Consider the following 22,618-nt stretch of genomic DNA (forward strand, 5'->3'; position numbering starts at 1 on the left):
TGTTTTCCTTCTCTTGGATTTCGATAAGTATGCACACATGAGTGTTAAAATCACCTCTTTATTCTTCAAAAAGGTTCTCAACATTCCCAAAAAAAAAAAAAACATTTTACCAAGGAAATAAGAATACCTCAGAAGTATTACAAACAAGCTTTAGCAATAACCAACTACTCAGCATGCTACAGATCAGTGCAACGAGAGGGAATGCTGTGCTTTTTGCATTCCCAAAGCAAAGTGTACCCCAACCCCAATTCAACAGCTTCTTTTCCTAGCGCAAATAAGGCAGCAGATTTTTATTGAACCATTCTCTGGTAAACTGAAGATGGTCTCCTTCCGAAGCAAGAAAAACAAGCTTTCCTGCCTTGTCCATGGCCGCCAGTCCCAGGCGATCCTACATGAGGACAAACACTTGTCAATATGTACAAACAGCCCAGTGTCTCTCACAAGATGAACTCAAACTCACCTCTTTGTAGAGAATACTCTGCTGCAGCGTTTCAGTCTCTTTGGCTTGACCCGCTTTCAGGAAGCCAAACCACTAGGATGAGAGAGTGCTGGTGTAAAGCTTTCGCTAAGCATCGCATATTAAATTTGATGTGTTGGGTATTTTACCTCAGAATCAACAGGATCCACCACAGAATCTTGCAGAAACTTAACCATGACAAACTTTTCAAGCATTTGCAGATTCTTCTTGTAAGTCTCATTTACAACCTTCAAAAACAGTAAAAGAATCAACAAAATTGTTCTACTTAATCAATGTATGTAATTTTAGGCATTTTCAGAGTTCAGTCCATCTAGTTTCTAAACTGGTTGTCCACATTAGGATCACTGGCTTACTGGTGTCTATCCCAGACATCTTTTTGATCATTTGATATATGCAATTCTTGAAAAACAATACGGTAAAGGAGTGGGGGTTATATGAGTAAAGTGCATTTCACAGCCCAACATACTGACCCTCTCCTGGTTGATATCAGCCAGGAAAACACTGTGCTTCTTGTACAGGTCATCATTTAAAGGGTCATGCCAATACTGGGCCTGCACCAGGCTGAAAAAGACAATGGGCTTAAAATGTGGATGTGACTAGGTCAAAATGGGGAACTTAGACACTAGTTTACTGTTTTTGAACCGCATCGCTGTAAGCTTCAGTGTTAAGCGTCTTCCTGATCAAGTCACAGATGTAAGATGCCTCTCCTGGACACCGGGGCAGCCCATACACACCTAAGGGTAATACAATGGTAAATAATACGTATTCACCATACTCTCAGCTGTGGTGATATTCATACCTTGGTGTTGGCCACCGACAGAAATGAGTGTCTTCATTGGTGGATACGGGCACCGCTGTGCCACGGCTCTCCTGCAAAGAGGGGTAGTGTTTTTTTAATGTCATATGCAAATTCTTTGTGCACTTTTAAGGTAGTTGACATACAGAAATTGAGCCCCTTGTGAGAATCCCATTGCATTATATCCTCCCTTTAGTTGGGGATCTTCAGCCAGCTGGCTGCACACCATGGACACCTGCTTGTTCACATCCATGAAGAATCCATTTTTTGTGTCCTGCAAGCATACATATTCCCACTGGAGTCAATTAAGTGTGAAATTATTACCACTTATTAACTTTTTGTTGGACACACACAAAACACATAAATCATTTGCTTCTTTTTTCAGCATGACAGCTTTCAAATGCTTGGATAGTGAGAATGATACCTCCACAATGTTATTGCCGATCCTCAATGAAAGCACGTATAGGCCCGGAATCTCTTCCTGGATCATTTTCTTCACTCCTCCCAAGCTGAGTGGGTTACAGCAACTGTCACCTGGACACATGAAACATTATTTAAAAATCAGAGTTGCGGAACACTGTGCTTTCTAGCTACATTGAGATTAATGCCATATATTTCATATTAGAGGCAATTACATCTTTACTACAACATATGAATTCATAATTTTAAGTACTGCACTTACCCATTCCATGCCACATAACCAAAGGTAGTGTGCCATTGAGGGAGCCTTGAGTAGGCCTGCTTGCAACCAGCAGTACTGGAGCCACCAGGAGGAACCACAGGACAAACATTGTCATCCTGAAACAAGCAATGCATGAATTATGTCCGATTCTCAACCACTATTGACACAAAAATGATACATACAGTATGTTTTATCATTATTCATCTAACTATGGCAATGACCTATATCGACAAGTAAAATGCTTTTCCACTAAGAACAGAAGCTACAACTTCTTCTTGACATTCATATGACTGTATTTACTTTGTGTTCAAATAAACAGGAGAGTATATTTGCAAGTAACTTGAGACGAGATCATAATTATTTCCGTGAACAATCCGTGACATTCTTGTCTTGTGGTGCGCCGATGTTTTTTTTTTTTTTTAATTGTATTTAATACATGCCATCCCAAGGTCGTTATGCTGAGATTTTAGTGAAAGGTGCTGATATCACGTTGGCGTTTAATCTGTGGTTTAAAAATCTAAATATTGTGGTTGTTAAAAGTGTGGCTTTCACGGACTCATTATTTGTTCGTCATACAGAATGCAGATTGAACACGCTCGCTAATGGGGATAGCAGGTTTTATCATGTTTTTTTTCATTATGTATAATCAATCACAATAATAAAGCACAGAGTTGTCATTAGTGCAACATAGCAAAATATTTTAGATCGTAGCTTTAAAATCGTGTTAGAAAGCATTACTCACCGTTCTCTAGTCTTCCGTATCTGAACGTCACATGACAGCGGATAAGCTGACCAGCCAATCGGAGGGAAGGGGAGGGGCCACAAGCCAAAGTGGCAGACTTCACTTGTGACTGGTTTGTGTACTCGATTTTTAGTCCAAATAAATTGGACTTTTTATGATGTAATGACACTTTAATGCGTTTGTACATTTTTACTCGCAGAACAAGAAGCTATAATTCGGTTGAATGTGTTGTTTACACGTTTTTCACCGGACATAGTGTGTCTGCCAAGTTAGCTTGCCATGCTAGCTCGCGTAGAACATTGTCGACAACATTCTTCGTCGGATCATTTAGACAGTTGAATAACAGCTCCGACTCCGGTGACTTTGGGCCATTCAAGCGGTTTGGGTTCGCTCGGCAACGTCCACGATGTCGATAGAGTTTGAAGAGCCAGCGTTAACTGGGGGTTACGATATCGTCGGCTCGTTTCCCAAAAGTTTTGGTTACGGGCTGGAGGAAGCTGACACGGAGGAGAGCCCCCTGTCAGCTGACAAGCCGAGGATACTGCTGATGGGACGGAGGCGCAGCGGAAAGTCGTCCATTCAGAAGGTAAAATACGAAATAAATCAATTGTATCCCCAAGAAACGAATATCAAAACTACATTTTACTGTTTCAATAATCGACACGTGATTTTACAGCCGAGCGCAACAGGTGCTAGAAATTACTATTCAAAAACCTGTGTGTTTCCGAGTCTATTTATTATTAAAGGGGTATTTTTACGTGATTATTTTTTGCATCATTGTTGCAAACTTTTTATTATTACTCACATAATGTGTTTTATAGTTTATTACACACGTTACAATGATTTGTACAATATTTATGTACTTCAGCCCAAATAGTTTTTATTATTGCACACGTGCGAGTGTATAGTTCATTACACGCACATTTTTTAACTTCATGTTATATTTTTTAATTGTACATCGATCACATTTTTTTCCCGGAAGCAATTCCGAATCATCTGATTTGCTAATACAGAGTCCCTATTCGATGTGTGCATGTTTGAATTGTTTAGGAACATGGGGAAACCTCTATCAGATTTGTCTTTGTATTTATTAATTTATTCATTAATGTGTACGTACATCCACACACACATACGTACTGTACACGCTTGAATACATAAATACACACCGTACATCCATACTTTTATTTATAGGCTTAGATGGAGGCAATTGATTTGCTGTGATGACTCTTGAACTCTTGATTTGTGGAATGTCCAACGCAAATAATGGTGCTACATTGTATATTTAAAAACTTTATTTTGGAACTATTTAGATACTATCATGTTTGTGTAAAGTGGGGTTAATATAGCTGTCTAAAACAAAAATATAATATGATGGCCATTTGTACAGTACTATATTTTCTAATGTAAGTGCATAGAAAGCAAATGTTTAGCTGAATGGGGGCCAATCCTCGACTGAAGGGATCATTGTTTTTTCTTTTGGGTTTTGCTCAGGTGGTTTTCCACAAAATGTCACCCAATGAGACTCTGTTCCTGGAGAGCACCAACAAAATCTACAAGGATGACATCTCCAGCAGCTCATTCGTCAACTTCCAAATCTGGGATTTTCCTGGCCAAGTTGACTTTTGTGACCCGACTTTCGACAGTGAGATGATCTTCAATGGAACGGGGGCATTAATCTTTGTCATTGACGCTCAGGTGAGATGTGATTGAATCGTGAGTAACAAGGTCTTAAATAAACATCTCCCATCCTTTTTCCAGGATGATTACATGGAGGCTCTTGAAAAACTGCAAGTGACTGTGTCACGAGCTTACAAAGTAAATCCCGATATCAACTTTGAGGTGTTCATCCATAAAGTTGACGGCCTTTCCGACGACCACAAAATAGAAACACAAAGAGACATACATCAGAGGGCCAACGATGACTTAACAGATGCTGGTTTGGAGAAAGTTCACCTCAGGTAACAGAAGTATTGCATGGTGTATTTCATTATGTTTTGTTTTATTCCTTCCATTTAAATTTAAATTGAATGCTATCTGAAAATTTCTTTTGTTTCCTCCTAAGCTTCTACTTGACCAGCATCTACGACCACTCCATATTTGAGGCCTTCAGCAAAGTAGTCCAGAAGCTCATCCCTCAGTTGCCGACTTTGGAGAACCTCCTAAACATTTTCATATCTGTATGCTTTCTTTTTTATTTTTCCATGAAAGGCCATTTTTCAATCCTGTTGTTCTTTTGTGAAAACGCTTAGTGCCTAAACTCTCTTGAACCCGTGATTCATGTGTCGACAGCATTCCGGGATCGAGAAGGCCTTCCTGTTTGACGTCGTCAGCAAGATTTACATCGCCACAGACAGCTCTCCTGTGGACATGCAGTCCTATGAGCTCTGCTGCGACATGATCGATGTCGTCATCGACGTCTCTTGCATTTACGGGTAAGATGTGAATTTTCAGAGTATTTATTGTCATGTAATTCAACTTGGGAGCTGCATTTGGACTTTTGCGTATGCAAATTTCTGTTATTAACATTATCTGTTTTATATGTGTCTCGTCTGCCGGAAAATTGCAGCTATAATGAAAACTTAACAAAATATCGGCACATGTTTTGCAAAGTAGTCACAATAACACTATTTAGCAATGGGGTGCTTCATGTTCCAATTAATTAGCTCTTAATTTGAAAATAAAAATGAAATCTTCCTGTCACGGCAATAAAAAGCATGAAATTAGATGTCGTGGAACAAATACCTTCACATACGCCTCGAGGTACTCGGACTCCCATTTGCAAATCGATGGCTTCCATATTTATTATCCCTCCGCAGGTTGTTGGATGACGGCAGCGGCTGTGCCTACGACAAAGAGTCTTTGGCCATCATCAAGCTTAACAACACCACGGTGCTTTATTTGAAAGAGGTCACTAAGTTCCTAGCGCTCGTTTGTATCCTCCGAGAGGAGAGTTTTGAGAGAAAAGGTGAGTAACTTGTTGCAATAAGAATGTTTGTCGCTCAAGATTGACACGGAACCCTCAAGTCATTTTGTTACTGTCACGTTTTCTTGCGTGCATTTTTCTGTTGACCGCACAAACTCTCTGTCCACAGGTTTAATAGAGTACAATTTCCACTGTTTCCGAAAAGCCATCTATGAGGTGTTCGAAGTCGCTGCCTCCAACCAAAGTGCTGTCCTGAAGAGATCAAACTCGCCGAGCAGCAACCTCAAATACGCCGCGCTAAATGGGAATGGCATTTAACCGTAATAGCAAAATGCTAAGGTCTCTCCGTTTTGTGGCTTTGTTAAAGTGCCACTGTGTGTGAGACAGGTTTGTCAAAATTCCAAGTGATGCATATATGGCTTATAGTCTCCCATATTATGCATTTTTCTTGCTATGAAAATGCTGTCAGCTTTGTGTACCTACTCAGCTAGTTTGCCGTTGTCGGTACTGCTGAGGTGTTTCCCGTCACACTCAGCTTGCTTTCTTCTCGTCTCGGAACTATTTACCCTGAAGGGGCCTCTCACACCAGTGTTTTCCTGTGTGGAGTTCCCTAATAATACAGGGACTTTACAGTACGTTTTAATTTTTCGAAAGGCCAAAAATGAAATTACAAATGCCATGATGATTTATTTTTTACTGTACATAATCTTCTTGTAATAAAATGTTTCTATTTTCATGATTGTAGCTCATCTGATGATTTTTCACCAACTTTATTAGATTTTTTTTTTCTGCACATATGTTAGAAAAATTTAGGTCAAAATTAGCCTCAAATTCTTGTCAGCCCAAGTTGCATATTTCAAATTATTTTATTAATCATTTTGATTAATTATATAAACGTTTGTTTACTTGTATTTTATGTGTTTTTTTCATACATGTATGAAAGAGTATACGTTGTATTATATTAACTGTACACAGTATCTCACCAAAGTGAGTATACTGCTTACAGTTTAGAAAATGTGGGAATTGCCATATTGTAAACCGCAATGCTTTGACAATCCATGAAGACATGAACATTAGTTACCTTGTACTTCACATTTTATTTGAGGATGCTCCTCAGTTGTCAACACTTAGTAGGTTCTCGAGACATGTTGAGCTATGGCTCTGCCCCCCGATTTTCTCATGGCTCATTGAATGACTGTTGCTCATTGCTTATTTAGGATTCACCAGCGCACAGGACAAATGCTTCCTGCAGCTGTTTCTGCGCTTTATCAGTCAGGTATGTTTAAGTGTAATTGGTAAGTTCCGACACAAGATGGCAGCATAGCTCAACGTTTACGCCTGAGCTCTTAATGCATGCAGCATCCACCTGTAGACCTTGAAAATAAACTAAATTGCTTTCGATCGATAAAGAAACAAACCACGCATTTGTGTATTTAAAAAAGATAAATTGGGCGGGGGGGTGTTCAACTGATAGCAATGACTAAGCTTGGTTAATTATCATGGAATGCAAGCACAACTCCCATTCTGAATGATCATAGTAAACAAACACTTAAGCGGAAGTCGATTCTTCACAACCCTTTACCCTACCCCCTGTTCATGTAATTATCTAAACACGCACTCACTGCCACAATCGCTCTGCTTTCTAGGAGTGGGAACTCCCGCCAAGGTGCCAAGAAATGTCCAAGGAGACACCGAAAGGGGCGGTGTTTAAAGAATGCTTGGCGTTCATCTGATGCGCCACTTTCAAGTCAGTGTGCAAACACATGCACAACTGAGCCCACAGGAACCCACGCAGGACTGAAATCTTTTGTCGTTTTGTCCAAGGTGCAGCAACGTGGAAAAGATACAGCTGAGAAACGCTTCCTGCTGTCTTCCGATGAACAAAGGAAGGTAAATCCAACACTTTATTGATTCTTTTATCGGACTTGCAAAGAAGATGCTGGAACTTTGAATGTCTAGGCGTTAAGATGTATCAACAACTTGTATCAGTTTTGAAGCCTCGATAGGGATGTGTATTGTAAAAATCACAAAATGAAAGTAAACTTTCCTAATTAAAATGGGAAAAAAGGTATTCGAATTGTAAAGTTTCACTTGAATAGATGTTGTTCCTAATTTTTAAATGTGTTTGATCATGCCAATATTTATTTCTAATTTCTTTTTAAATCCTCAATCACATTTTCCCAAATGTATAAAATCTATTCCCATTTTCATGTGCATTTTAAAGTAAAAAATGTAAGCATTACCACCCAGGATGCACCAGAAAGGATGTCCTTTCTTTAGAATACGGAAATGGTCTGAGGGGGTTGGTGCGTTAAGACAGGTCAAAAGTGGAGAATCATTTTTATAAGATGCTCTTCTCCTGCTTTATCTTGGTTACTATCACAAGATAATTTATGCTTTCAAATTAGCCCGATGCATGTTTTTAGCTCATTCATACTCCGCATGAGTTAAATGATGTCATGTCTCTTCTACTGGATGACGCCCCCAACCAGAAAACCCTTCATTAAGTTCATAGTTTCCATCACCAGCGCACCAGCATCTTGTTCTTGTGCCACTTGGGTGAAACTCCCGCAGACATTCCAAATCTCCTAAGAAAATGTTTTTTGTTGTGTTTTCTTTGTTTGGGGGATGTAGGGGGCGTATTGTTGTCTGTTTCACAGAGCAATTCATTGTTTGCACTTCACATAAAACAGGGTGGATAAAAATGTTCTTTTCTACCCACTTCTTAGAAGCGCATAATTTTGTCATGTTTTGACCACAGTCACATTCCTCCAGAATTCTTATGTGAGCGAAAGTTGAGACCGTGTCCAAGAATATTCAATAGAGAGAAGCCATTATTATCCTGTCCAAATCTTTTTTAGCCATTGGCTCACAATTAATAAATCTTTATTAAGTTTACAAGCTTTGTTGTAAGGAACCTTTGGAGCAATTGTCATGTAAGTGTTAACCAAAAATAAGAATAAGAGCTTGTGAGATGTCTTCACATCTCACTCGATGTCATGGAATGTGAAACCTCCACGTTTGGCGTGTCTAGAGGCCTATTTTAATGAAAATTACAAATTGAATTTATGCGGTTCTGAGAAGTTGTGCCGTAGATTGTTTTTGGACTTCGGCAAAAATATTTTTTTTAACTTGAGTGATGGATCTAGATTTCAGGACAAAGACAGGTGACCTCGTAAGTCAAATTCTAGTGATTGAACATCCTCTTGACTTTCTGGAAGAAAATGAAAAACACAAACATACTCCCCAAATTGTAAAAACAGTTTCCTAAAGCATCTTACGTCACCTCCTTGTGCAGGTTTGACATCTTGCCTTTCGCCATAACCATTTATAGGCGAAAAACCTCTGACTCAGAAAGTTTCGCCGCACACAAACTGTTACTCCACTCTGCGTCACCCAGACAACAAACACTTGTGACATTAACACCCAAGACCTAAACGGGACACCCCTCTGTCAGAAGACAGTTACGAGGAATATGTTTATTTTTGTTTGTCTGTAGTCAGCGTTTCAACTTTTAACAGGCCTGTGGTGCATGATGCTATCTGAATGATTTACCCTCACTCCACCTGTTCCTTCTCATGTAAATGTGAAACTGACATCCTTTTTCGCTCGAAGAACTATTCAATGATTCATTTAGGCATGCATCAGAGAGCTTAACCCAGCCCCCTTTTTATTACTATTCTGTGCAGTCGGAAGGTGCTTTAAAAATGGCGATAATATGTTTAGAATTCTCTGGAGTCGACATGTCATTATGTGCTCATAAAGGATCATTTTCTTTATAGTTTATTTATTTCAAATTAGTTTGTATTTTTACATTTCAGTTAGTTTTAATCCACTTTTAGAGTGGTTTGTTAGTTTTTTCCTTCATTTTTTATGTAAAATTTTTTTCAGTTTAGTTTAGTTCTTATTAGTTTTTTTAAGTTCTTTAAATCATGGAGTATTTGGTGGATGCAATATAAAAGGCTCAGACGGATTCATCTCTTTTTGATCTCATGTAAAACTTTCTGAGACAAGCCCTCAACCAGAAGTGTTTTTTTTTTTTTTTAAAGACACATTGTATTATTATGGCAGATTAGAAGATAGATATTTAACAACAGAAGTTTCACAAACAGTAAGAATGGTGCTGTTTTTCCTTTTTAAATCTCCAAATAAGTATAAACATTAAAATTAAACACTGTTCATTGTCTCCATCACAGACTTGCTCAAGTTTAGTTGGCGATGGCTCGCGCCATTAGCTTCTTTTTTGCCAATGTTAGCGCTGGCTGCAGTTGCAGCTGTGTGCTTTGCATTTATGTGGTAAGCTAAAATTGAGCTGCTTCTGTGGGAAGCAAACTCCTTACACAGAATGCATATCACTCTACCCTTATTAGAGGTGCACTTTGGAATTATAAAGGGCCCATATACTATTTTAAACTCTCCACAGTTACATGTATGCATAAATTACATTGGACACAATCGTGTTATAATTGCTCATGAAATATAAGGGTTTTTTGTTACACTTATAACCAGGAAGTGAAACTCTTGTTGACTGAAGCCGTGTCTCACACCGTGTGACTCATCCATCCATCCGTCCATCCATCCTTAGTCACGTATTTCCAGGGTCACAAGGTGCTGGAGCCTATCCCAACGGAGTGAATTAAGGAGCCAAAAAGAGGCGTTTTACTTGCATCAAAATGAACTCAATCGCCAATAAAACAAAACACGTTCCTCCTATCAAAATTAAATTAAATACGGTTACAGTTAAAATACAGTTTCAGGTATCATTTTAATAGTTAAGCGACTATAGAAAATGGATGACACGTTCTGTTATTTTTGTTTTGTTTCACATGTGACATTGGCATCGAGGGGCTGCAAACAACAGCACATTGAAGGTCTTTGTCCCGCGGATGAAAGGTGACGCAGTCATCTGACGGCTGTAATAGAGCAGCTTTGTTTCTTTGTTTTTACTGTTAACGCTTTGCAAACCCGAGGGTGTCACTTTTCCTCCAGAGCTGCAGGCGGAGCTCCTCTGTGGGTCACCAGCATTGTGTGCGCACCTCCATCAATATTCTCTTTCACCCCCCAAAGTCAAGGGTGTGGAAGTCGAGAGCCAAACAATACTTGAACTGTGCTGAGAAGGAGAAAGCCGTTAAAACGCCTCCAAATCTATTCCAGTGGGAATAAACAGTTTAAAGTGGGGATGTAATTATAAAGCCACTTTGTTACTGACTGTACCGCTCTGGGTCATTTGGCGAGTGTTACTTTAAAGAAAGCGCTGATTGTTACCTTAGAAAAGAAAACAGCTCTGTTTTTCTATCCAGGTTCTGTTCTCATAGTTTTTTCCAAGCATATCATAATAATGTGCGGCCAAGTTGGAAAATGTTCTAAGATGTGCTGCTGATACTTTCCACGAACAGAACCGTGCAACAATAATGTGGTCATAAACCAGCACCATGCAGATGCAAATAATTACACCTTAATATAAAACGCACCATTTACGCCCAAATGGGTCCAACATGAGAGCTATGTCTAAGTTTTGTATCAACATTTAAGCTTAAAAAACTAAAGATTTTGCATGACAAAACCATTCTTCTCCATTTCTTTTGGCTTACATATTCAAGCCACTCCGTATTTAACAAATTCCAAATCGGCTCATCTACTGTGTATTACGTCTAAGGAGCAAACCAATTATTTGAGTCAATTGTGCCAAAACTGTGTCGCCAAACCGCAGCCTTACTCCGCCAACTGATGTTTAACTTTAGAAAAATACAGAAATAGCCAAAAAGGCTTTTTGAAACCCAATGTAGTCCAATTCAGGTGTCTCCGTCAGGCTAGGAATGAAACTGTTGTACCCCACGCCCCCAAAAAAGGTGCCGAGACAGATTTATAATCGATAAATACTGGAATATCATCACAGATCCTACACTGCAGTTTTCATCATGGAATAATTGTCTGAATTCCTCCACTGGGAAAATAAACAGCAAACCCAGCAGCGCATGTAGGGCTGGTGGATTTCCTGGCTGCGGTCGTAACAAACCTGTCACGTTGCTCTTGAGTAAAACAACAGCGGAGAGCCACATGGGGACCTTAGACAGGATTCTTAGGAGATGATCCTGGGAGACAGTTGCCATTTGGCTGCTGCTACAAAGAGTTCAGACGCACTCTGCTAAAGCTCTCAGTGGGACGGAGTTTGTTAAATGCAACATTTACACTCACAGAGGTGAAGGGCAAGGTTTGAAGAGTCATGGCAGGTCTGCAATTGACCAGTGGTTCTCAACCGTTTATCATTGATGTAATCCATACTTTGTCAAGTATCGTATTTTTCCGGCTATAGGTCACAATGGTAGTCTCAGCAACAAATACTATTACATTCGCAGATAAACCGCATTGGACAAAATCCTCAGGTGGTAACGTCAGATATTTACACAGAAAGATGGTAATTGGACATTTTTCTTTCTTTTTTTTTTAACTTAAAACGTTTTTTAAAATTGCCTACTAACAGCAACATTCTATCTCCAACAGAGTGAACATTTTTGACATATTTATAGAAAATTGATGGATATTTTCAACAGAACATAAACAGAATACTGCAGTTCCAACTCAAAATCAATACTTTGATAGTGTCCTCTTCTGTCCCACTTTAATTGATTATTTTAGTAAAAAATTACACATAATTCATATATATAATCATACATGCAATGTACAGTATATACAATCCTATAAAAATCAAATTTACACCACAAACTTTTATACAAAATCTTATCGTATACATATTTTTTTATATTTTTAACCCGAAATATTTTAAAACTTTTTCTGTGCACAACCATTGATTCACATCTTTTCTGTTCTATCCCGTAATTGTTCTATAAATTGACACATTGAACAAATACACACATTTGCTTGATCATGGATTGTATCCTAGTGGCAAAAAAATCCCCCCAAAATCCTGCAGATAAGATGCAGTGCTCAAATCATCAGAAAAAAAGTTGTGCCTTTATTGTCCAGAAAATACAGTACCTCCTAACCAGGGCAAAGCATGAAAACACAGTTCTGTTCCCCATCCGTGTCTGAATTACTAAACTTTGAAACTGCATTTGTACTGTTATTTCAAGGCATATTTTTGTTCAGAAACTTCTGAAAATAGATCGTGTAGCATCATGTTTTATTTTGGCTAATCTGCTGGAAAATTGAGTCATTAATGACATTGAATATAAAAGCGTTCCTATAATCCATTTTAACAATGAGTTACCTCATGTTCCAGTCAATTTGTGTCTTAATTTGAAAAGAAAAATGTTCCGCTACAATCAGAGCAATAAAAAGCATAACATTAGATTTGCTCATACCTACGGAAATCCGGTTAGAATCTCGAATACTCCCTGAAGTGCCTTCACGTTCTCCCATTTGAGAACCACTGCAATAGAGAGATGGATGACTTTGTTGAGGTCACGTGTTTCTCCGCGAGACCTGTAGTACACACTTTACACATATCATGTGGGTGTGATAATTCCAGTCATGTTTTAGTCAGTCTTAACAGCAAAAAGTCATTATGGCGGATAGTTTGGAAAAGTGATGAATAGAAAGAAAATATACCGGCCCATTTAGGACCAAAATGACATCAGAATTGAAATAGGGGATTCATTATTTCTAAGCATTTTTTTGCAGCTCACAAATTTCAAGAAAACAGTTTCCTGAAAATGTATCTAAATATATTATGATTTTTGCCAGCAAACCAATGTTTAAGGTGCACAATGAGGGAAAAAAACGAAAGACAACAGCTGCTACTCACACAATGCATCTGTTATGGCTTGAGATGAGAAACAAAAGGGGAAAAAAGCCTACGTCCGGAAGGAAATTCATTGTTTGTCGTGGCATTGATCTCAGCCAAGCGTCAACGTGAATAGAAAAGACATTTTTAGACATTTTCAGAGGGAAGTCGGACTAGCTTCCCTACTCGCAATTTGTGAGACATGAAACACGCATGGCATGGGATGTTTTGACTTGACCAGTTTGGTTTTCCTCTGAATGTTGTTTTTGACCCAGCAGGAGGAAGCATTTTTGATATCAGTGGGGCGGGATGTCTTAACTCCCGCCACTAAGACACCGAAGGGTTAAAGGAATCGCTTCCCAAATGATCCAGCCTCGTTCCAGCATCTTCTGGAGACAGGGCCAAGAAGAAGCTGTGTTTATCTTTTTGTGTGTGTTTATCTGATATAGTTGCAGCATTGGTTACTGGATTTAATCGCTGTGCAGACATGCGGAATGTAAACTAGATGTAAAAGATGAGTCCTTTACACACCAGATGCATACTTAAAGCACAGTGTCCATAAAGGTCAGCATTCTGGAGCAGGAAACATTTTCATGAATGATCATTATTTCTTCCCGCCTTCATAACAAACCACAAAATTTAAACACAGAAAAATAGAAGAGGCCGTTGGTCGTTTGAGAGCTCTGGGTCATGTCATTGTTTCGACTGAGTCCTCCGCAGAGGCAGTAAGGGGGAGGTATTGGCTCGTTCTATGGTCCCCAAGGAGCATTTCCGAGCCTTTGGTTTCCCAGTTGCGCTTTGTTGAGGCCATATCATCTTTTATGGTGTTGTAGAACACACTATAAAGCCTTATTGTGCCCAAATTAGGATAAAAATAGAAATGCCATGTCCTTGTAAACGTTAGCAAAAATCCACAAATGATGCATATATATTAATTCTGATCATAGCGGAGACTAAAATACTGCTGAAGGAGGAATTGAACTCCAAGCAAATAATAGACTTTCTAGGACTACCATTTGGGGGCTATCTAGTGGCTAACGGGACTATTAATGCTAATATTGGTCCTGAAAATATTCAAGCAAAGGCTAAAACATATTGCAAACACAATGATAACTCCACCCAACAGTGCTAAGGAGACAACCAATCAAATACAATCAAGACTAAAACATTGCTAACAATAACTGTTTCACCCTAAAATCACAAAATAGACAACCAAGGAAATGCAACGAATAAAGACTAAATGCATAGCTACAGCTAATGCAAAGTTGTTTAAGGTTTCGACTAATGGTGGCAGTTGAAATGCTACAAGTGGCTAATATAGATGAAAACTGTGATAAATGCAAGTGGATTAGGGGAGCTAGGGCCCAGGTGTCAAAATCAAGGCCTGGGGGCCAGATCCGGCCTGCCACATCATTTTATGTTGCCCGCGAAATGCTGATTTGACTTCAAGTTTCTGGATAAAATACCAAACTTGCAAGTTGTCTTCAATTTTTAAAAATTGTTGGAAAAAAAATAAAAATCATTTCTCGATCTCTCTTTTGAACAGTTTTTACTGACCTCTGAATTCCAAACTAGCTAAGTGTGCAACAACTCCAAAATGTATTTGACTTAATAGTTATTTTGGCCCTTTGACAGAAAATGTAACTACAATTTGAGCCACGATAAAAATGAGTTTGACACCCTGTGGGGCATTGCAATAGTGATGTAAAGTAATACAATAAACCCAAATAAAATTGTTGCAAACTGCAATTGGCTGGGTACCACTCCAAGGTATGTCCCACCTGTCCCCCCAAATATCATTTGGAATAAACTAAAGCTGGAATGATAAAAATGGATGGAATTTAAGGCTATTATACTGTAATTAGGTCATGCATTTCTTCTTAGGAAAAATAACAGCGTAATGCAATAATCCTATAAAAATTGGATTCAAAATTGCTAGCTCTGTTAAAACCTTGAGTCGACAAAGCGCCCCCCCCCCCCCCCCCCCCCCCCCCCCAACTTTATAAGAGAGCAACTTTTCAGGTCAGCCTCCGATTATTGATATTGTGTGGTTATTCTTTGTCAATGCCAGTACACCATAGGGGGGTTGCACAAGAATTAGTGGAAAGAGGGGGGGGGGGGGGGGGGGGGGGGGGGGGCACTAGTTATAGATTAGGTAATGGCCAAAGTACTGATTCACAGAGAATCAGTCCTGTTGGAATTTCTTTAAGTATTACCTCATACGCTTTGTGGGTTTGGAATAGACACATTTGGAACAATATTTAACCATAAATGTCTCCAGGGTTAAACTGTAACCATAAAATGTTGCTTCTAGGTACATCCGTGTGACTTTTCTTGATAATCCACATATCTGGAAACCAGCGGTGGCCCTTCCCTTCCTTTCCGTCTATCTCACAGTGTTTGGCCAACTCCCTGGTCCCGATCCTCCCTCTGCCTTCATTTAGTTGCTAATGTTTGCTAAACTGCGAATTCTTTGTTTGCAGGAGGTCATCTTGACATCATGAGTGATCGGTTCGACTGCAAGAACTGCAACGAGTCCTTGTATGGACGCAAGTACATCCAGGTGGAGGACAACCCCCACTGCATCCCGTGCTACGATCGCCTCTATGCCAACACCTGCCAGCAATGTAAAGAGATAATCAATCATAATGCAAAAGTAAGATTCCTTTTTGGATTATTGTTTACCTCTCGCCAGGATTAGTTTATTCGTCTGTAGGATTGCACGCTTTGGTGCGAGAATTAATCTACAGCTTGTTTTCTGAGTTTGGTCATGTGACGTTCTCAAGATGATCCGCAATTGGTTGTTGTGGCTTGATTCGTATTCCAGAAACACAATCAGTTGACTATCTTTTGACAAGTGAGTCTGCAAAAAGCATCATTGCAAAAAAATAGTTTTTTTTAAATCACTAACTCTCTGCCATTGACGCTATTGGACGTCAAAGGCGTGACATTGAATAACAAGATGGATGAAGTTACTTGGATGTCGTCATTCTATTTTCACGGTTATGTGACAAAAACATTGTCATTGCATCCAAATGTAATAACTTTTGGATGTCTCTCCATGTTTCATGAAGTGGCTTAGTTGGGGGGGGCGATTTAACTTAACTTTTATTTCATAAACAAAATAAATGGATCAGTAGATGTGAGTCATGTGACTCGGACCCCCCAACATGCCATTGTCGGTTTCCTAGTGCTATTAATCGATTGCAATTTTTTTAACTAATTAATCCCAAAATGTTACACACTTACGAAAAAAAACCTGGCTCCCATGAAGCTTTTAACAAATATTTACTTATTTCATTTCAAAGACTGTTGTAATAGCTTTCTTTGAGTTTGTAATCCGATTCATTTTCCGTAAAATACAACTGCTGAACAAAAGTACCAAATCTGACTTATCATTACAGGCATTTTTGTCCATCAGCACCACATTCCAGCTGTGCTTGGGAGTCACTGTGGAGGTCATTTGAGTAGAGTGGTTTGCTATGAGACGTACAACTCATTTAACTAAGCGAATTTTTCCTTTTTCCGAGGAGCCATTGAGTAATTGTTTCGACACAGCTGTTGTAAACGTTAGTTTGTTAATTTTTCCTCATCTTGTAAAAGCTTTTTAAAAGCGTTATAATTAAAATTATTTGTGAATATTTTTTTTCTTTAACCAATTACATCGTTCAATGGCATCAATTCTGACCATACACATGAAGGCTAATTTTATAACGCCCACAAAAAAAAAAAAAAATGGTATGATCTGTCTTTGTAGCCTGTGAAGGGATGATGACACTAAGACATAGCCATTAACTGGTCTCTACCGCCACCTTTTTTCTTGCGATGAAACTCAAGTCAACAAAGAATTTTCTGTTTGTTGACGTAGTTTGACCGCAGGTCAACGGAATGTTGCAAAAATCACAGAAAAACCAATGTAATAATTCCTCTTAAAACACATCTCAAAAATTATAATTATAATTGTTTTATATGGTCCAAAATGTGGACAATGATTATTTTTGTACACAAAATCTTGCATGTCCTGCTGAAATCACATCGAAATGTCAATCATTGCATTTTGTAATTTTACATGTTTTAATCACCTGCTGTAAATTTCAACTCCCGTATTTTCTTTTCCATCGATTCATTTACGATATAAAACAACAAGGAATTTCCATAATTTGTAACATAATGCCACAAGGGTTAACTCTTTACGAAAATTGAAATTAATCCCCAAAATTAACGCTTGAATTTTCTACTATTTGACTTTACTCGCGACAACTCTTTTGAGTTCCTTATGAAAAGAGAACCTCTCAAGAAAACACCCAGTAATGTCACAAAGGCCACGAGTGTCCTGTGAATCATGAGCTCCCTGTGAGGGAGCAACAGTAAATTACACTCGCTGCTTACTTTGGCCCTCTAGCCTGCTCACAAGACGTAACGGCGGCCATCCCTCATCCCTCTCTCTCCCTCGCCTGTAGTTGTTTTTCACCAAAGCCGGCGCTTGTAAAATACGTTTTTCACCCACTGTTCAATGGGCCCATTTATCAAAAGGCCCATATGAACTGCTGTTGAACTGCTGTTGAACTGGAACATAAGCAGCTGTTGTAGAAAACAAGAGAAACGGCCGTTTTCTCAACTGCTTGTCCTAATTAGGGTTGGGGGGTAACTGGGGTCTATCCTACCCTGGACGTGGAGATGGTCCAGAAGGGATTTCAACAGGGATCTCCTGAACTTGAGCCAGATTGGTTAACCACAACCCAACCATACTGCCAACAGAGTGAAATCAGAAACCTCATCCAATGGGTGACCACGATTAGAAAAGAGGCTAAACATTGAGAACAAAACATACTGTGCTTGTGTTAAGTCAGGCTTAAGTGCAGATGCTCGAAGCGCCATTATTAGTCATTGATCGTGAGTAATGTGTTATGGCTGGGGGTGACTTTCGTCATTATATCATCACCACATCATTTGGAGCGGTCATATCCTAACCAAACTAAATACCCGCTGAAATCTGTCAAGTTTTTTTGTCTATCTATTTTATCTGGTCCCAATTTAGGCGAAAAAAGACAAATAATAATCACGAGGTAAACCTGCAATAGATATGGTCAAAAATGAATATCCATGTAATAGAGGTTGATCTTTCTTTTATTTTATTTTATTTCTTTATTATATTGACTAGCCTAACAAAAAAGGGAAAAAGGAAGGAAAAAATACAAGAAAAGAATGATGTAAACCTGCAATACAAATAGCAAGGGAATACTGTAATAACATTGAAATATTTGAATAAAAATCCATTCGAAAATGTACCGTATGTATATCTGTTTTTAGATGAGCAGGATCAAAAGCATATACTTGTTGATATTAAAATTGATTGGTTTTTCTCTTTCAATGGTATACTCTCAACTTGGCAGTACAGAAAATTGGCATTTTCTTAAACGTATTTTTAGAGGAGAACATAGAGCTCGGACCGACAGGTATGCTGGAATTATGGACGTAATCAAAGGTTTGTCAACAAAATTACATACCTGATCCAGTGAAATCAGGCTACGGTGCAGATTTCACGTCACATTCAAAAAGGAAGTAAAAAAAAAAAAAAGTTCTTTACAAAAGTATTTTCTATGCAGCCCAATCATCCACTTGCAGTGTTTATGATTAATATTGCATCTGTGGAATATGAATTAAGCTTTCAGACCCATAGAACATCACATAAGCAAACATCTACATATATAAAGAGATTCTTGTTTTTATAGCTATATTTTATACATTTTTAAATTGAAACACCTTTCCTAATTCAAATGTGATGGGAGGCTAATTTAGTTTAACTAATGTTTGTTTATGCATGGCTGCAGAAAAAAGATCTTTAAGAACGTGCTCTAGATTTTTTATAGCATCCCCTCTCACAAAAATTCCACCACTCACCACTATTCCGTTTTTGATTTACTGTATGTGTGGTACAATTTTATGGATGAAGCTGGAACGAATAAAGTTTTGTGGTATTTAATGGATAAGCAACGATCATGTGATCATTATTTTACAGTTACACAGAGCACCATACACTTCACAAACTTCATTAGTATCTGGCTGTATTCAGCATTCTGTTCAGATAAATTCTACTTGGGACATGGCGATTTTGAGACGATATGTATTTGTGTATTCCCCCTCCAGGAGCTCTTCTATAATGACAGATACTACCACGACCACTGCTTCCGCTGCATGCGCTGCGACCGCTCTCTGGCCGACGAGCCCTTCACCAGACATGACGACGCTTTGGTGTGCAGCGAGTGCTACAGCAACGAATTCTCCTCCAAGTGTGTGGTCTGCGACAAGAAGGTCATGCCCGGTGAGATGGCTTTCTTTGTCACGTTTCTTTGTGACAAAATGACAAACACGGCCCGTCACTGTCACTGAAATAGATAGCTAAACAAAGGCCTACAATTTGTATTGACTAAATGATTGGGTGATCTCTCATACAAGGAAGTGTGAAGCGTTGTCAGACAATGGCGCCACATATGCAGAACAGGTTTAACCATGCTGTTGAATAATGACATATTTCACGTGAACTGAAGGTGACACAGGAAGATAACGATCACATTTTCACTACTTTTTTGCTACGTGCTTTCCCTTTGACAGGATCAAAGATGTTGGAATACGGCGGCTCCACGTGGCACGAGGACTGCTTTGTGTGTCACGGATGCGAAAAGCCCATCGGCGCCGAGGCCTTCATCCCAGACAAAAACAATTACTACTGTGTGCCGTGCTATGAGGGCAGACTCGCTCCTCGGTGCAGCCACTGCAACAAGGTGAACGTGGCCCTGCATGACATTTGGCTTTGAGCCATTCATTATATGGGATGGAATAGAATAGAATAGAATAGAATAGAATAGAATAGAATAGAATAGTCTTTATTGTCGTTAAACAAGTGTGCAATGAAATTGGGACCGCTGCCATTCTATAGTGCGACATACCTAAAATACAATAAGAAAAACATGTAATGTTAAAAAACATTCATGACAACAAACATGAACCCCCCCCGCCAAAAATAAATAATAATACATATAATAAATAATATAATAAATACATAATTTACTTATTCAGTGGTACCTTTACTTATGATTTTGTTTTATTGTATTTATTTATTTATTTATTTTGAATGAAAATTCAGGTTGTAAAATGCCTCCGGAAAAATATGTAATATAATAATAAATTATATATATATACATATACATATATATATTACATATATATATATATATATATAAGATATTGACATATCTTTATGACCTGCAGGCTCTGACTAAAGGAGGGGTGACCTACAGGGACGAGGTGTGGCACAAAGAATGCTTCCTCTGCACGGGCTGCCAAACCACTCTGGCCGGGCAACCTTTCACCTCTGAGGGGGATAAACCTTACTGCGTCAAGTGCTTCAGCAGCCTCTATGCCAAAAAATGTGCTGGCTGCAACTCAGCCATCACAGGTCAGTAAATCCCCTGCCAACACTCATGTTGGTTTCCAGGACTTTTATTTGTTGGCTGGTTGTGACTTCCTTTATTTTTAGTTATCAATGATGTTCCTTCCCGTTGTTTTTTTTTTGTTTGTTTTTGTCCAATCAGATTTCAGCCTGTGTGGTTCAGTATATCAATCTCATGTTTTGCAATGTATCAATATGTCCCTACAGGGTTTGGCGATGGCAAATACGTTTCTTTTGAAGAGCGGCAGTGGCACCAGCCCTGCTTCAAGTGCTCCCGGTGCTCCGTGTCATTGGTCGGCTCAGGCTTCTTCCCGGACCGGGACCAGATTCTGTGTACGGACTGCAATAATGACGAGTGACTGAAGCATAAAAGTTCTAAAATCTCAGAGGTGTATATGAACATTGCAAATGCACCGGTTAACTCCAAGCGTATCCACCTTGCACATTGGAGTTGTTATTATTATTATTATTACAGTATTTTGTATGTAAGCAAACACATTTTTTATCGTGGTTTGCATATTTTAACATACATTATATTGTTTTGCTATCTTGAGTAATATCTTTCAGGGCGTTCCCAAGAGTATTACTTTAGGATCATTTCTACAAAAAGAAAAAATAGCATCAAAATGAAAAATTTTACTTGCATTTTCATTGGGTTTGGTTTGACTTTTAGACTGCCGTGCTGAAAAGGGTCTGAGTAGTAACTACCACCAGTTTTTGTAAAAATGTTCTCCTAAATTCTCATGTGAACACAATTGCCACAAGACAAACCAAATTCACTTTTGCAACACTTTGATACGGCGCACGACTTGTGCGCAAAAATGTGTTTTATAATTGGCACCTTTGTAATATAACATTAGTACCTTCAAAGATTTGCATGCTCATTTAAAAAAGAGTACACCAGATATATAGAACCCAGCAATGTAACTTTTATGGATTTATCAATGCATCTCTATCGTTAATGCAATGCCTAAATATTTTCTAAAAAGCCACGAATAAGTATTGCCTTTTATTATTTAATTACTCCCTCCTGCAATCGAAGCTGTCATTCAAATGAATGTTTGTTTGATGAAATAGTTTAACTTCAACTTTTGTTTTATTTTACTACTAAGACTCATACAAGGCAGAGCTCCTCCCACTTTGCATCCCCAAAATAGCACTCCCATGCGAACTGACTCTTACAATTACCTTGGTAAACCATATAAATATTTACAGTTCAGCACCCCGTTTCCAGTTTTGTTTATATTACCATGACATCTTGACTTAGAAATACCAACATCATGTGTAACAGCAACTGGTTGATCTTTTGCGAATAATAAAAGCCACCCGTACAATAAAAAACAGATTTAAAGTGGCATAAATGTGAACACATGACCTCCTCTTAGGCCTGTGTTATTTCATCATTATCCCGAATGTGTGGTTGTCATGTGATGACATGAACATCCTGCCACTTCCTGCTTTTGATCACCATTTATGACCCTTATTGTAACAAGCCCCACTGGCCCAGTACTGTGAATTGGGCCTTTATCAACTCCAGTTGAAAAATAAATAATCAAAGAGCCATGTGGTACTGTTTTTTTTTTGTTTTTTTTAAGTTTCCCAGGCCTTTTACTGAAATATATCTGACCTTGTTTGAGGCAGTGAAGGAGAGAAGGACTTGTTTGCTCCCAAGAGGAGGAGGAGGAGGAAGCACATGGTTGAAGTTCCGCGGCAAATATTCACAGTGTCATGTCATCCCGCTCAATCTCTGTGGACTCCAGGCTGTTTGAGAAAAAAAAAAAAAAAAGAAGTAAGAGGCAACGC

General features: G+C 38.8%; 3 protein-coding genes across 5 annotated transcripts; 2 read left to right on the top strand and 1 right to left on the bottom strand.

Moving 5' to 3' along the window:
• Positions 1–42: 42 nt before the first annotated feature.
• ppt1 (palmitoyl-protein thioesterase 1 (ceroid-lipofuscinosis, neuronal 1, infantile)) lies at positions 43–5,830 on the bottom strand. 2 transcript variants are annotated; one of them, XM_088405097.1, is made up of 11 exons: positions 5,769–5,830; positions 4,466–4,474; positions 1,957–2,072; positions 1,699–1,808; positions 1,421–1,548; positions 1,278–1,348; positions 1,110–1,212; positions 949–1,039; positions 607–705; positions 461–532; positions 43–388 (listed from the first exon to the last, which is right to left on the bottom strand). In XM_088405097.1, exons 1-11 carry the CDS (start codon positions 5,828–5,830, stop codon positions 266–268), a joined length of 984 nt encoding a protein of 327 aa, XP_088261223.1. In that variant the 3' UTR covers positions 43–265. The 2 variants fall into 2 exon arrangements, with proteins under 2 accessions (XP_088261223.1, XP_088261222.1); XM_088405096.1 differs by lacking the exons at positions 4,466–4,474; positions 5,769–5,830 and adding an exon at positions 2,699–2,726.
• On the top strand, positions 2,767–6,355 carry LOC148406401 (ras-related GTP-binding protein C-like). The gene is made up of 7 exons (XM_088405095.1): positions 2,767–3,284; positions 4,190–4,393; positions 4,457–4,656; positions 4,761–4,875; positions 4,988–5,130; positions 5,515–5,663; positions 5,791–6,355. Exons 1-7 carry the CDS (start codon positions 3,105–3,107, stop codon positions 5,937–5,939), a joined length of 1,140 nt encoding a protein of 379 aa, XP_088261221.1. The 5' UTR covers positions 2,767–3,104; the 3' UTR covers positions 5,940–6,355.
• Positions 6,356–6,703: 348 nt separating this feature from the next.
• On the top strand, positions 6,704–22,376 carry LOC148406402 (four and a half LIM domains protein 3-like). 2 transcript variants are annotated; one of them, XM_088405099.1, is made up of 7 exons: positions 6,704–7,368; positions 7,446–7,511; positions 15,849–16,021; positions 19,513–19,687; positions 19,978–20,147; positions 20,635–20,821; positions 21,023–22,376. In XM_088405099.1, exons 3-7 carry the CDS (start codon positions 15,866–15,868, stop codon positions 21,172–21,174), a joined length of 840 nt encoding a protein of 279 aa, XP_088261225.1. In that variant the 5' UTR covers positions 6,704–7,368; positions 7,446–7,511; positions 15,849–15,865; the 3' UTR covers positions 21,175–22,376. The 2 variants fall into 2 exon arrangements, with proteins under 2 accessions (XP_088261225.1, XP_088261224.1); XM_088405098.1 differs by having other exon boundaries at positions 7,363–7,511.
• The last annotated feature ends 242 nt before the right edge of the window (positions 22,377–22,618 follow it).

This window comes from Hippichthys cyanospilos, chromosome 21 (assembly GCF_059441005.1).
Source record: "Hippichthys cyanospilos isolate Australia breed blue-spotted pipefish chromosome 21, RoL_Hcya_1.0, whole genome shotgun sequence".
Lineage (NCBI taxonomy): Eukaryota > Metazoa > Chordata > Actinopteri > Syngnathiformes > Syngnathidae > Hippichthys > Hippichthys cyanospilos.